Source organism: Ursus maritimus, unplaced genomic scaffold (assembly GCF_017311325.1).
Source record: "Ursus maritimus isolate PB19 unplaced genomic scaffold, ASM1731132v1 scaffold_14, whole genome shotgun sequence".
NCBI lineage: Eukaryota > Metazoa > Chordata > Mammalia > Carnivora > Ursidae > Ursus > Ursus maritimus.
The window spans coordinates 41156069-41169708 of NW_024423786.1; the positions used below are offsets into that span (position 1 = coordinate 41156069).

General features: G+C 49.3%; 1 protein-coding gene across 3 annotated transcripts in view; it reads right to left on the minus strand.

Annotated features, from left to right (window-relative positions):
• Positions 1–7162: 7162 nt before the first annotated feature.
• Positions 7163–13640, minus strand: part of KLHL18 (kelch like family member 18) — a 52457-nt gene continuing 45979 nt past the window's right edge. For all 3 annotated transcript variants that reach the window (XM_040628904.1, XM_040628903.1, XM_040628905.1), the window contains 3 exons: positions 12857–12961; positions 11260–11371; positions 7163–10362 (listed from right to left, as the gene is read on the minus strand). In XM_040628904.1, coding sequence (XP_040484838.1) covers positions 9976–10362; positions 11260–11371; positions 12857–12961 — 604 coding nt within the window. In that variant the 3' untranslated portion in view covers positions 7163–9975. The remainder of the gene's footprint in view (positions 10363–11259; positions 11372–12856; positions 12962–13640) is intronic.

Below are 13640 nucleotides of genomic sequence, written 5' to 3' on the forward strand. Positions count from 1 at the left end.
CAGCAAGCAGGACGCCACTCGACACTGAATCCGCCGGTCCCTCAATGTTGGACTTCCCAGCCTCCGCAACCGTGCGAAATGAATTTATGTTGTTTATAAGCTACCCAGTTGACTGCATTTTGTGACAGCAGCCCGAAAGGACTAAGACAGAATCACACGGCATACATTCTTCTCACGTCTGGCTTCTCTCACTAAGCATTAAGATGTTGAGATTCATTCATGTTGTATCAACAGTTCAGTCCTTTCCTTGCCAAGTATGGATGGGTCACAATTTATCTGTCTACCTGTTGACTTTTTTGTTTGCCACTTATTACTGAGTGATCTTGGGGAGGTCTCCTCCCCTCTCTCACCCCGAGTTTGCTCATCTATAAAATGGGGATATTCCTGCTGTCTCTTTGGGAGGATCCAACAAGACTTGTCAGACAAATACTCTATAAAGAACCAAGGAGAGCTCGGCTTGGGCTGGAGGAGCTAAGTGTCCTTGACCCTCCATCCCCAGGGACCACACATCTTATCTGTTAGAGGAGCTGTGTCTGAACGGTCCCCTAAACCATGTCAACAGAGCAGGGCCTGAGGCCCTGGGGAACCCCTGGAGGGGTCTGAACCGAGTAGTGACAAGATGTGATTTATAGCTTTATGATTTCACTCTGGCCGCTGTGCTGCCCGTAGACTACAGGGAGGTCAAGGTGGAAGCAGGGCGACCAGTAAGGAAGCCATCATAGCAATCCACGGTTCTAAGGATGTGCTTGCGGATGGTGTGGACTGTTGTGGAGGCGGAGGACAGACCTGGACTCTGGAGGGAGAGTCAACAGAACAAGGTCATGGCTTGGCTGATGGAGAAGAAAAAGATGAACGACTCTCATCCTTTCCCCAATCCAAAACCCACTACGAGGTTCCTGAGTGAGGAATTGGGAAGACGAGAGATGCACTATGAAGAGGGGGAAAACGAGTGGGTGAATGGTTGAGGCTCCGAAGTGCACATGGTCATACTGGGACACAGCCAAGGGCATATGGGAATCTGCGCCAGCCCAGAGATGACTCCAGGTGCCTTCCTCACACACGGGAAAGGGCACTATCAGCTGGGGAGAGTGTGTGGGATGGAATCAGGGCCTAGGACAGAGCTCTGAGGCCTCTCACATTTGGAAGTTAGAAAGAGGCAGAGGTGGGCAGTACAAGAGTAGAGGACAGAGAGGATCTTTGAGACAAAGAGGTGGGAGCATCAGCAGAGAAGGGAGAGAGGGTCTCAATCCCTGCTGAAGGGGCAAGAATTCCCCTAACCACAGGTGTCCAACCCCCTAAGAGAAGCAGATGCCCACCACAGGGGGTCACCCAGGCAAGTGAAGAAGTCGAATTAAAAATTTCAAGTCCTCCCTCAAATAAAAGGCCCAGATGCCTTCACTGGTGAGTTCTATCAAATATGTATTTTTAAGATTTTATTTATTTTACGGAGAGAGAGCATGAGCAGGAGGGGCAGAAAGAGAGGAAGAAAGACTCTCAAGCAGAGTCCGAGTAGAGTGCAGAGCCTGAAATGAGGCTCGATCTCACGACCCTGAGGTCGTGGCCTGAGCCAAAGCCAAGAGTCAGATGCTTAGCCAACTGAGCCAACCAGGCACCCCAGTTCTATCAAATATTTTAGAAATAATACCAATCCTTCACAAACTCTTTCAGAAACAGAGCTGTAGGAAATACTTCACTCCTATGAAGGCAGTATTACCAGCCAAAGATATCATGAGAAAAGAAAACTGCAGAAAACATCTCTAGTGAACATAGACACAAAAATACTTCACAAAATATTAGCAAGCCACATCCGACAGCATAGGATTATAAAACCATGGCTGAGTGCGATTTACCCCAGGAATGTAATGCTCGATCAACACCTTGAAAATCAGTGTTATATGCCATATTAATGGGTTAAAGGACAAAAACCACATGATCATTGTAATAGATGCAGGAAAATCATCTGATGGAATCTAATGCCCACTCATGACAAAAACTTTCAACAAACTAAGAATAGAATAAAACTTCCTTTGCTTGAAAAATAGCCACTGAAAGGGGCACCTGGGTAGCTCAGTTCATGATCCCAGGGTCCTGGGATTGAGGCCCACCTCGGACTCCCTGCTCAGAGGGGAGCCTGCTTCTCCCTCCCCACTTGCTGCTCCCCCTGCTTGTAGTTTCTCACTCTCTCTGTGTCAAATAAATAAGTAAATAAAATCTTAAAAAAAAAAAAAAAAAGGAAAGGAAAAAAGTCACTGGTGAAAATACCACAGATTTGGGGGGCCTGAGTGGCTCAGTTGGTTAAGCATATGACCTCAGCTCAGATCATGACCTAAGGGTCCTGGGATTGAGCCCCGCCTCAGGCTCTCTGTTCAGCGGGGAGTCTTGCTTCTCTCTTTCCCTCTGCACCTGCCCCCCCATGTGCGCTCTAATTAGTAAATAAGTAAATAAGTAAATAAATAAATAAATAAAATCTTAATTAAAAAATCCACACCTTAACATATTTAATGGTAAAGGACTGAATGTTTTCCTCCCTAAGACTGAGAACAAGGCAAGGATGTTCATTTTTGCCACTTGTACACAACACTGTATTGGAGGTTCTAGCTGGGCAATAAGCAGGAAAAAGTTAAAGGCATCCAGACTGGAAAGGAAAAAGTAAACTACCTTTATTAACAAATGATATACATATATTCCCAAAGACTATACATTTTTTAAAAAAGATTTTATTTATTTGACAGAGAGAGAGAGACGCAGCGAGAGAGGGAACACAAGCAGGGGGAGTGGGAGAGGGAGAAGCAGGCTTCCCGCTGAGCAGGGAGCCTGATGCGGGGCTCAAACCAGGGACTCCGGGACCATGACCTGAGCCGAAGGCAGACGCTTAACGACTGAGCCACCCAGGTGGCCCAAGAATATACATTTTTTAAAGGTAAAAACTAATCAGTTTAGCAAGGTTTCAGGATATAAGATCAATATAAAAAAGTAATTTCTAAATAACTAACACCAAAAAACCCCTGAAAATAAAGAAAGCAATTCCACTGACAATAGAATAAAAGATAAAAATATGTAGGAACATTTTAACAAAAGAAGTACAAGAGCATACACTGAAAATGACAAAATATTGCTGAGAGAAATCAAGGAAGAGCTACACAAATGACAAACATGCTATGTTCATGGATTAGAAGACTTCGTACTGTCAGGATGGCTGTTCTCCTCAAATTCATCTAGTAAAACCCCAAAGGCTTTTCTGCAGAAATAGATGAGTTGATCATAAAAGGTATGAGAGGGGCGCCTGGGTGGCACAGCGGTTAAGCGTCTGCCTTCGGCTCAGGGCGTGATCCCGGTGTTGTGGGATCGAGTCCCACATCAGGCTCTTCCGCTATGAGCCTGCTTCTTCCTCTCCCACTCCCCCTGCTGTGTTCCCTCTCTCGCTGGCTGTCTCTATCTCTGTCAAAAAAAAAAAAAAAAAAAATCTTAAAAAAAAAAAAAAAAGAAAAGAAAAGGTATGAGAATGCAAAGTACCTAAAATAGTCAAAAGAATTTTGAAAGGAACAAGGTTCAGGACTTACATTATCCAATTTTAAGGCTTACTTTAAAGCTGAAGAGATCAATACCATACAATCAGTGTGGTATCGGCTCATGCACAAGCACAGAAGATCAATGGAACAGAACAGAGAAGCTAGAAATAAACCCTTCTATTTACAGTCAACTGATTTCAACAAAGATGCCAAAGCGATTCAATGGAGGAACAGTCTTTACAACAAGTGTGCTGAGACAAATGGATATCCACACACACACAAAAATGGGATTTTTAAAAAGAGATTTATTTACTTTAGAGCGAAAGAAAGAGAGAGAACAAGCAGGAAGAGGGGCAGAGGGAGAGAGAGAATCTCAAGCAGACCCCCAGCTAAGCGCAGAGCCCAACAATGAGTTTGATCTCAGGATGCTGAGATCAGGCCCTGAGCTGGATCAAGAGTCGGATGCTCAACTGACTGAGCCACCCAGGTGCCCCTTGAGTTAATTTTTAAAAATTCATTTTTGGGGGGTGCCTGGGTGGCTCAGTCGGTTAAGTGTCTGCCTTTGGGTCGGGTCATGATCTCAGTGGGGAGCCTGCTTCTCCCTCTCCCTCTGCTGCTCCCCTTGCTTGTGCTCTCTCACGCTCTGTCAAATAAATAAATAAATAAATAAAATCTTTAAAAGTTAACTCAGATGGATCATACACCTACATAAGAGCTAAACCATAAAACTTCAAGAATTTCTTCGTGATCTTTGCTTATGCAAAAAGTTCTTAAGACATGATTCCAAAAACATAATCCATAAAACAAATAATTGATAAGCCAAACTTCGTCAAAGTTAAAAACTTGCACAATTCAAAAGACGCACACCACTGACAAAATGAAAAGACACCGTATACCGGGAGAAAATATTTACAAGTCCTGTATCTGATAAAGGACTGGTATCCAGAAAACGTGAAGAATTCTCACAGTTCATTCATAAGACACATGACCCCATTTAAAAATGGGCCAGATTTGAATCACCGTTTCACCAAAGAGATAGCGAACAAGGACATGAAAAGATGCTCCAAATCTTTAGTGGTCAGGAAAACGCAAAGCAAACCTTCAGGGAGATGCCACTTCACATCCCCTAGAACGGCTCTCATTGAAGAGAGACAACTCTAAGAGTCGGCAAGGCTGTGCAGCAACCGAACGCTCACACGCTGCTGATGGGAACGTAGCAGAATGGTACGGCTACTAGAGAAGCTCATGCGTTTTGTAAAAAGCTGAACGCTTACCATGTGACTGCCACCTTCCAGGAATCCACTCCAGAGGAATGAAGATGTACGCCCACAAAGACTTGCACATTGCAGCAGGATTATTTGTAACAGCTGCAAACTGGAAACAACTTAAATATTCATCAATTAGTGAAAACAAAATGGATAAACAGAACGTGGCATATCCATGCAGTGGAACATTATCCAGGAACAATAAAGACATGAGCTGATCCATGCTGCAGCCTAGATGAACCTCAAGAACAGTCTAGAGCAGCCAGACACAAAAGACCACATTTTGTATGATTCCATTTATAGGAAATGTCCAGTATAGGCAAATCTAGAGAGACAGGAAGCGGTTGCCTGAGGATGAGGGTGGGAGTGGGGATTAACTGCACACCGGCATGAGGGAGCTTCTGAAAATGATAAAAATAGTCTAAGATGGGACACTGGCCATGGTTGCAGAATTCTATTTACCAAAAATCCTTGAGCACTTAAAATGGCTGACTGTTAAGGTGCATAATGCAAATTATGCCTCAGTGAAACTATTAAAAAATCAGTGATGTGAAATGGAGGAAGAGCAGAGAAGTACGAGCAGGCAACCTTCGCATCTGATATACCCGAGCGTCCTCAAGTTCAAGTAACATAGTTGTTACGCCTCCTCTACGTGCCTGGCGCTGGGTACGCGACAAAAGACACTATCTCCCGGGTGAGACAGGCAGACAGGCCGTTCCCTGGTGGGACACAGTGGGGACAAGCATAGAGATGGGGCACCGGGCTGACCAGAGATGCTTTCCTGCAGGAGTGACATCTAAACTGACACCTTGAAGGACTATTTCAAGGAGGCTGACTGGGGACAAGTACCACGTCACAGTGGCTTTCTATGCCATGCTATGGAGTTTGGGTTTTTATCCTGAACTGCAAAGCTAGGAAAAGAGAATAGGGAACGGGAGCTCGGCTCTGTTAGAGAGAAAAATACCTGTGTACCGCCAGCGATGAAACTGGGAACAGCAAGTCTGGGCTAATCACTGTGAGAACGGAGAGATCCCCTTGTCAGTTTTCAGTCGTACAATGTTATGTCATCACGAGCAGGAGTAGAAAACAGTAGTGCTCCCCTTTGGGGTGAAGAGAAGAGGGCTCTGCTGTTGGTTGTGAACGGAGAGGAATCCATGGAACCACAACAGAAGGACATGGGAAGTCAAGCAGAGGAGTCTAGCTGAGTAAAGCTCACAGTCCACTCTTCACACATGGGCTCTTCGATTCTGAGCAGGAGGGTGTAGGTTACATGGAAAGAACTGTTCCCACCTTAGAGGCAAATGACCTTTCTCCCACAGCACAGAGCCCATGGATAATCTGGCTTCCTCTGCTTTGGCACAAAGGTGCTTGCTTCTATAACGCGAGGCCTGTCAGTGCTGGGCGGAGGCCACCCCACACACCGGGCATGAGGCTGGATGGACCAGATGCTGCTCCCATCCTCTGGACTGAAGTACGGAAATCTGGTCCCAATTCTTGACAACACTACCGGTTAGCTGATGAATCAGTCAGCTGGCCCTTTTGAGGCTGGTTCCTTATACTAAAATGAGCCATGCTAACTACCCGGTGGGGATTCCTGAGAGTCCCTGGTGAGAATCAATAGTGTTTATGTTGAAACATGTGCTGGTGGGATGTTATGTGGGAGAGAAAAACCCTTCCAAAGACTTGAAAAATAAAGTTGCCTTTCAGGTAATAATCATCACCCAGTGGATAAGACTGACTGGAGCTGACTTCTGGAAAAGTGTGAATGAAGAGTTTCCTGACATCCACAACCACAGTAACCAGGGTGTAATCTCAGGAAGGCAGCCCTGGAATGTGGCTGTATTTGGAGAAGGAGAAACTAAACACAGGAGCCCGGTTCTCTCACATTTTGAGGAGCAGACAAACCACCGCGGGAATTCGCCTGCACCGGAGTGCCCGAGCTGCACCCCACCCGTGGGTCCCCGAGGAGGGCTCTATGAATGAATGTGTGGTTTAAGAATTTTCTAGCGACTTTTATGTACACCAAAGTTAAGCACCTCTGGCTCAGAGTTTTGAAAAGGAGCTGGACGTTTTGGTTCTAGACAGTCAGCAGGCCAGCCGCATTCCATCAGGGAACTTATGCTCTCCGGCACCGATGAAGAGGGGAAATCCGAGACGAGTGCTGATTGGACAGCGGCAAGTACGCAACACGTGTATCTTTCACCCGAACCTGCTCTTAGAAAATACACACACACACCTCTCCAAAGACTGCTTTTGCTATACATCTGGCTCCTCTCTTATTTTCACAGGAATATTTTTACTCTGTCCAATGTATTTTTTCACTGAAAGGTAATAAAAAGATGATTTACTTCTAGTATTTAAAAAATAAAACAAGAAAGGACAGGAAGATATTAGGAGTGTACTCTTTATTTCTCTTTGGTTTCTTAACACAAAAGACATGCGTTCTATAAATAAAAGGAAGTAAGATTTGCTGGGGGACAATAAATTGGGAGGGGGGTGGAAGGAGCAGAGCTGCTACCTACTCCCATCTCTGTGGCCGAGTCAAAAGGCTGGTCTTCAGCTCCCATCCTGGCTTCGATCTCAGGTGAAACCCAGAAGACAAGGCTCTGTGTGTTATCTGGGAAGGGGGAGGGCCCAAGGACAGCAAGTGCCACAGTCCTGTGCTCAGAGCTGGTCCACTGAGCACGACATCTCTCCCACCCGCTGGATACACCCTTTTCACAGTATCCTTGGGAAAGGACTCTTCTCTTCACGGGGCTCCTGGAAAGGCTCCAACAGCAAAGAGCCAGCCCAGCCATTTGCAAACATCCCCTCAGACTGAGGAGCCAACTGCTGAAGAGTGTGAAAACGGTGGTGTTGGCTCATTTGTGCTCAGAGCCCCCCCGGATCAAAACACTGACCTCAGGCACAGCAGTGTAACTTCCGCACCAGGAGGTGGGAGTGGACTTAGGAAGGTTACTATGAGAGCAGCAGATCGTGAGGGAAATGATCCATCAGCCTCAATGGCAAAATCTGTGCCACCATCCTGAAGACCTGGGAGGCCCACTCGTTAGCCCACTGACTGATCCTTAACCCCTCCACGACCTGGGCTGGCCAGGATTGCTTTGAGTTCACAGAAGGGCTTATGACAAGACGGGCACTGACACACTTCTAACAGGAAACACAGACCCACCACCTTCTGAGTCTACCTCTGTAGGCAAACTGAGAGGGAGTGAGGAATGCTGGGGCTCCACCATGAGCCCAGGCTATACTATGTCAGATTGTTGAGTCTTTTAAAATAAAAACATGATTTTCAAGTGCTTGTAGCAGAGGCCCAGCTCCTAAGTGGCAGGTAACAAAGGTACTTCTCTCTGGATACATGGCGATTGCACACTCGTAAACCTCGTGGTGCTGGGGTGGGAAAGACGTCTCAGGCTCCACACTGTGCCCTTCTGAACACGCTTCCAGGTCACCCCAGGCAGGCAGCAAGGGACAGGAGACAAGCCAGGTGGAGAACGGGGCCCTAAGACCCAGTGTTGCATGAAAGGAACTGTATCCTCTTTTAGTCTGTACTGGAAGCATTTAGAAAACCAGATTTTGGCAGCAGCAGTTGAAGGACAGCTCCACTGCCCAGTGCACTGGTGACAGAAGTGTCCTCCTGTTCGGATCCCGCTGTGCGACATCAAGGTCCCATCCAGGGAGGAGGAGGAAGGAGCATGGAGTCTCTTCAAGAGGTCATTTGCTAAGATCAGAGGAAGAAATATAAAATCTGTTCTTTGCAGCAGCAAGAGATTCTTTCGGCCTTTAGTTCTCTGCCATAAAGTCAGCTTTGCTTGAATGTAAAGGCCCACCTTGCTGGTCATTCTGCCGGGGGCTGGAGGGAGGCCAGGCCCCTGGAATTGGCGAGGGGATGGAGAAGCAGTGGACTGGCAGGGTAGACGAGGTTACTGGACCAAGCCAGCCATGGCTGGTGGAAGGACCAAGTCCCTGGTTAGGTTCTAGAGGTACCAATGGTCAATGGACCCCAGAAGCATCACAATGACGAAAACGACCCAAGAATGATGGACGGGCAAGAATCTGGCCGGGCCTGCTCTTTCCTTGCTGGTCACATGAGGAGTGAAAGTGGGGGTGGGGAATCTGAGTGAGCGCTATGGTGGCCGTGGGAGGTAGCCACAGGGGCACCTGGAGCCTCCAGCGACCGGCTGGGAACTCCCGCCTAGAAGAGCGGCCGGCCATAATTCCGCCCACTCGCTAAGCCTACAGTTAAAAAAGTCCTCTGATGGTGGGTGTGAATACAAACCCCGTGAGCACCTTGCCAGAGGACCAGTCGAGAGTGCACTGATCCCGGACACGCGAGGGCTCAGAGGTGACCCCGAGTGCCGTGCGAAGCCTCAGGACCCTGGGACCCGAACGTGGGAGCGGACGCCGCCTTTCTCATGGTGGGCGGTTTTCCATTGAAACACGTATTCGCCTTTAGTGTCTTTTAAGGTTTTCTTCTCCCAAAGAATGTTCACTTAAAAAAAAAAATACTTTTCTTTCCAGTTTCTTTGTTTCAACTTCCTTCGGTTTAAGTATCTTTTTTTCTTCTTCTTCTTTACTCCTCAACAAGATGAAAAGACCTCACTGAAATCCCAAAACTTGACATAGGAAGAGCTTCTGTTCTCCCTGGTTACCCAGCAACAAGGACCGGGTCCTCTGTGCCCTCAGATGGAAGAGGGAGGTGCTTGTGTGCAAGCAGCACACTGCTGTGGCGGCACCACCACAGGCAACGAGGAGACCCCGAGTGCGTCCTTCCTCCCCCAGCCGCACCCCAGCTTCCAACAGGCTGGGCCACGCAGCCACCCCATTGCAAACTGGCCACAACAGGGCTGGAGAGCAGCAGGCAAGGAGGAGCATCAGACAGCAGGCCTTCTCCAAGTGGCAGGCGGGAGCTCGGCTTGGATGGAGCCTGCGTACGTGTGGACCAGCAAAGCAGTCCCATGTCACCAACTGCGGAACCCAGAGGGGCTCTACCCCACGCGGTGCACCTTGGTGCCCTAGGCTTGAAGGTCCCAAGGGCAGCGCGGTGAGGGAGGATGTAAGCACCTGGAAAAGCTATACCTCCAGCGAGCTCACACGCACCCCATCTTCTGGTCTACCACTTCTCCCAAGAGGGCCTGTCCCTGGAAGGGAGTGCTAGTGTTTGTACCAGATCCCTACCCCACCACATCCCCCCCTCTGCCTTAGATGGTGAGGAGAGGGATGCAGCCCACACCGACCCCTCCCTCGTGACATGCCATGGGGGCCATAAATGTCCAGCGGTCCGTCTCTGGGTCATACATCTCCACTGAGCTGAGGTTCGACTGTCCGTCATAGCCGCCCACGGCGTAGAGGCGCCCGCAGCTGGCCACCAGGGAGACTCGGCTCCGGCGTGTGTGCATGGGGACAATCAGGCACCACTGGTCCGCCACGGAGCTGTACATCTCCGCGATGCTGAGGAAGCCCGAGCCGTCGTAGCCCCCACAGACGAACATCTTGCTTCCCAGGGAGGCGGCTCCGTGGCGACAGCGCTTGTTGAGCATGCCGGCGGCTGGGTGCCAACTGGCCGTGTGGTGGTTGTAGTGCTCCACCTGCAGCAGGGAGAGAGCCAGAGCTCGGTCCACCGGGGGCCCGCGGCGCACGGCGGCCCGCACGGAGTCCGATTCCAGCGAGCGGCCTGTGTGTGCGCTGGCTCTGATGCCCACTTTCCGCCGTGGCGCACCTGCTCTCGGGCTCATCGAGAGAGATCGCCGACTTGGACCCCTTCTGTTTTACGTCTCAGGAAACAAAAGCGTTGCCCGAGAATGCACTGCTATGCGGTGACAGAAGTGGGAGGAGAGCTGGGTCTCCTGAAATCTGTCCAGAGTGCTGCACTGACTGACGCCATGGATCTACCACTAGATGGCGGCTGAGGGCTTTTTTTAAAGAATAAATGCAATTTCAAACAAATTATCCAGAATACAACTATCTGCGAACTCGTACTGTCTGTAGTTGAGCTTGCTCTGGGCAGGGATTTTGCCATGCAGTGCTCCGCGGAGAACTGAGCAGGGAGGGGTGGGGGTGGCGTGTCTATACTCTACCCCTCCTAGGCGCACACTGGCTCCATTCTCAGAAGACTCCCAGAGCACGTGGCAGATGGCCTGAAACCTCACTAGATGACACTTTGCCCAGTTATGGCAAGGCTGAAGTTTCTTCCGAAGAACCGCCTTTCAAAATTATACTCAAAGGTGGGGGGGCACCTGGGTGGCTCAGTGGGTTAAGTGTCCGGCTCTTGATTTCGGCTTAGGTCATCATCTTGGGTTGTGAGATCGAGCCTTGCATTGGGCTCGACACTCAGCAGGGAGTCGGTTTCTCTCCTCCCTCTCCCTTTGCCCCTCACCCCACTCGTGCTCTCTCTCTCTCCAAAATAAATAAATCTTTAAAAACAAAATTATTCTTCAAAGATGGAAGGAACGAGTACCCCGAGCCCCGAGGGAGCCCAGACTCACACTGCTGAAGATCTGCAGACCGTCGTGGCCGCCCGACACATAGATCCTGCCCTCAAACACTGTCACCCCAGCAGCACTGCGACTTGAGCTCATTGGGGTCACTACTGTCCACCTGCAGGAAAGAGCCAGAGGGGAGCCATGAGATGCAGTGCGGTCATCCGCCCAGGACAGCTCAGAAGGGGTGGGGCCCACTGTGCAGTGTTCCTTATCCTGGACAATCTCCCCACCTCTGCAAGCACTCAAAACTAGCACATCCCACACAAGGCCCCTCTCTTACAGATGTGCTCCTGCCGGGTCCTGTGGACGGGCCACCTAGTTGTCCTACTCAGATTCAGTGTTTTCATGGCCTTTCTTCTCCCTCATCTTCAACATTCCTGTGGTCACCAAGTCCCCCTGGCCTGCCTTCTAGTCATTGCTTGTTCCCATCCCCACTACCGCTGCTCTAGCTCGGGCCTCCCCCAGGACAATCTGCCACAGCCTCCGTACAGGCGGCCTGGCTTTCAGACCCTGCCCATCCCAACCCCGTGCAGCACGCCCCTCGGGTGGCTCCTCACCGTTTCCTCCAAGGCAGTCCAAGTTCCCCATGTGGTTATTTCTCAGGTCTCATCTATTTCCACTTTCACCTCCTGCCATGTGCCACCCACGCTGGCTCCTCATCCACACTGAACACTTTCCTTCCTCTGGGCCTCTCCTCTTGCTGTCTCCCTGCCTACAATGCGCATCTCCCACTATCCGCGATGGGTCTCCTCTCAGAAGTCATCCCTGCCACCTGCCTCTCCCTGCCTGCCGTGGTAAATATGAAGGTGCTCCCTACTCTGCACCCGAGAGCTCTAGACAGAGATCCCCAGGACAGGCTGACCACGATGTATCTGTGGCCCCAGCAGACCGGCTGCTACTTAAGGATCTCGGACACCCAGCTTGATACCCAGTAAAGTTGGTTCAGTGAATGGAATGTTGGCTGAAAAGCATTCTGGTGAATCCATTCAACGAACTGGCTTATGAGAAGATTCAAATACTGAAATGAAAAACTCGGGCTAACCTTGCCAGCTGTTTTCCAAAGAGTATTCCATATTCCACAAAATAAGATGGTGGTAGGCATTATATAAGATGAGATGCAACAGATTTCTTTACCGCAGAATTTTTCAGTCTTCCTGACGTTACTATGTTTTATGGAAATTAAGAACTCTGGTGGTACAGACACCAATGTCTTCCAAGCTTATCCGACCATGTAACATTTCTTGCCCCCCTAAATCACATCCTACCCAAATCATACCTATCCTACTTTGGAAAGTGCTGTTCATTTATTTCTCATCCCCTTCCACCTGCATTTCCATTAAAAAGGGCTGATTTAACAAAGAGGTAGAGAGCATTAAATAAACAGCTCCAACTACCTAGACTATTTGTTTTTAAAATTTATTCAATCCTTCATTCACTGAACCAAAAGTTATTAAATACTTATAACATGCAAGGTACTATAGGGGCTGAGACGGCGAGTAAGATACTCTCCATCCTTGAGAAGCTTAAATAAAACACTGCCGTTCTCATTTTCATACTGTTTCACCAGTTCCAGTTTTCCCAGGGGAGCTGGAGTCCTTACTTGTCTGTCTCGGGTGAGTAGGTCTCCACAGAGCTGAGAGAAGAGTTGCCATCATAGCCCCCACAGACGTAGATCTGCCCATCCAGCACGACCGTTCCCATGGCACTGAAAAAGACAGAGCTGTCATGCAGACGGGCCTCTGACCTCCTGGGCCAGCCTTTCACGCTCCCTGGGAGATCTACCCCACCACCACTGCCTCTTTCTAGAGCAGAGCCAGGTCGCACGTGTGAGACGAAGTGTAAAACTGAGTGAAAGCAGCTGCCCCGCAGTGCCCTCTGCCAGGGTTCCCTCGGAGCCCCTCTCCGCCCTGGATGTGCCTCAAATGCTCATCTTCCACTTTGCTCTGCTCAAGGTCTCATTATGTTTAAGGCCCAGGTCAAAGTCCTCTCTTTCCCGCTCAAAAAGCTGTCCTGGACCCCTCACCAAGAATCAGTCCCTCCTGGCCCCACGCTCCCGGAGCAGCTTCTTTCTTACAGCACTTGTCATCGTTGTGGTCACTCATTCACCCTTCAGATCCCATGAGGCACTCAGGAGGCGTGCCATCCCGGGCCTAGATTCACAGTGCTGAGTGAGCCAAAGCTCCTGCCCATGGGAGCTCGTTCTGGCACCTGGGGTGCTAGGAAGCCACCTGTCACCTCTTAACAAGTGGGGACCTCTTGGAAGACAGGGGTCTTCCTGTGTGACTGACTGTGCTTCGTGTGGTGCTTTGTACAGGACAGGCCTTCAACATGGGTTTCTTGTGTTGGCCTGATTTTCCTATTTAATTCACTGTGAAGTTTGACAG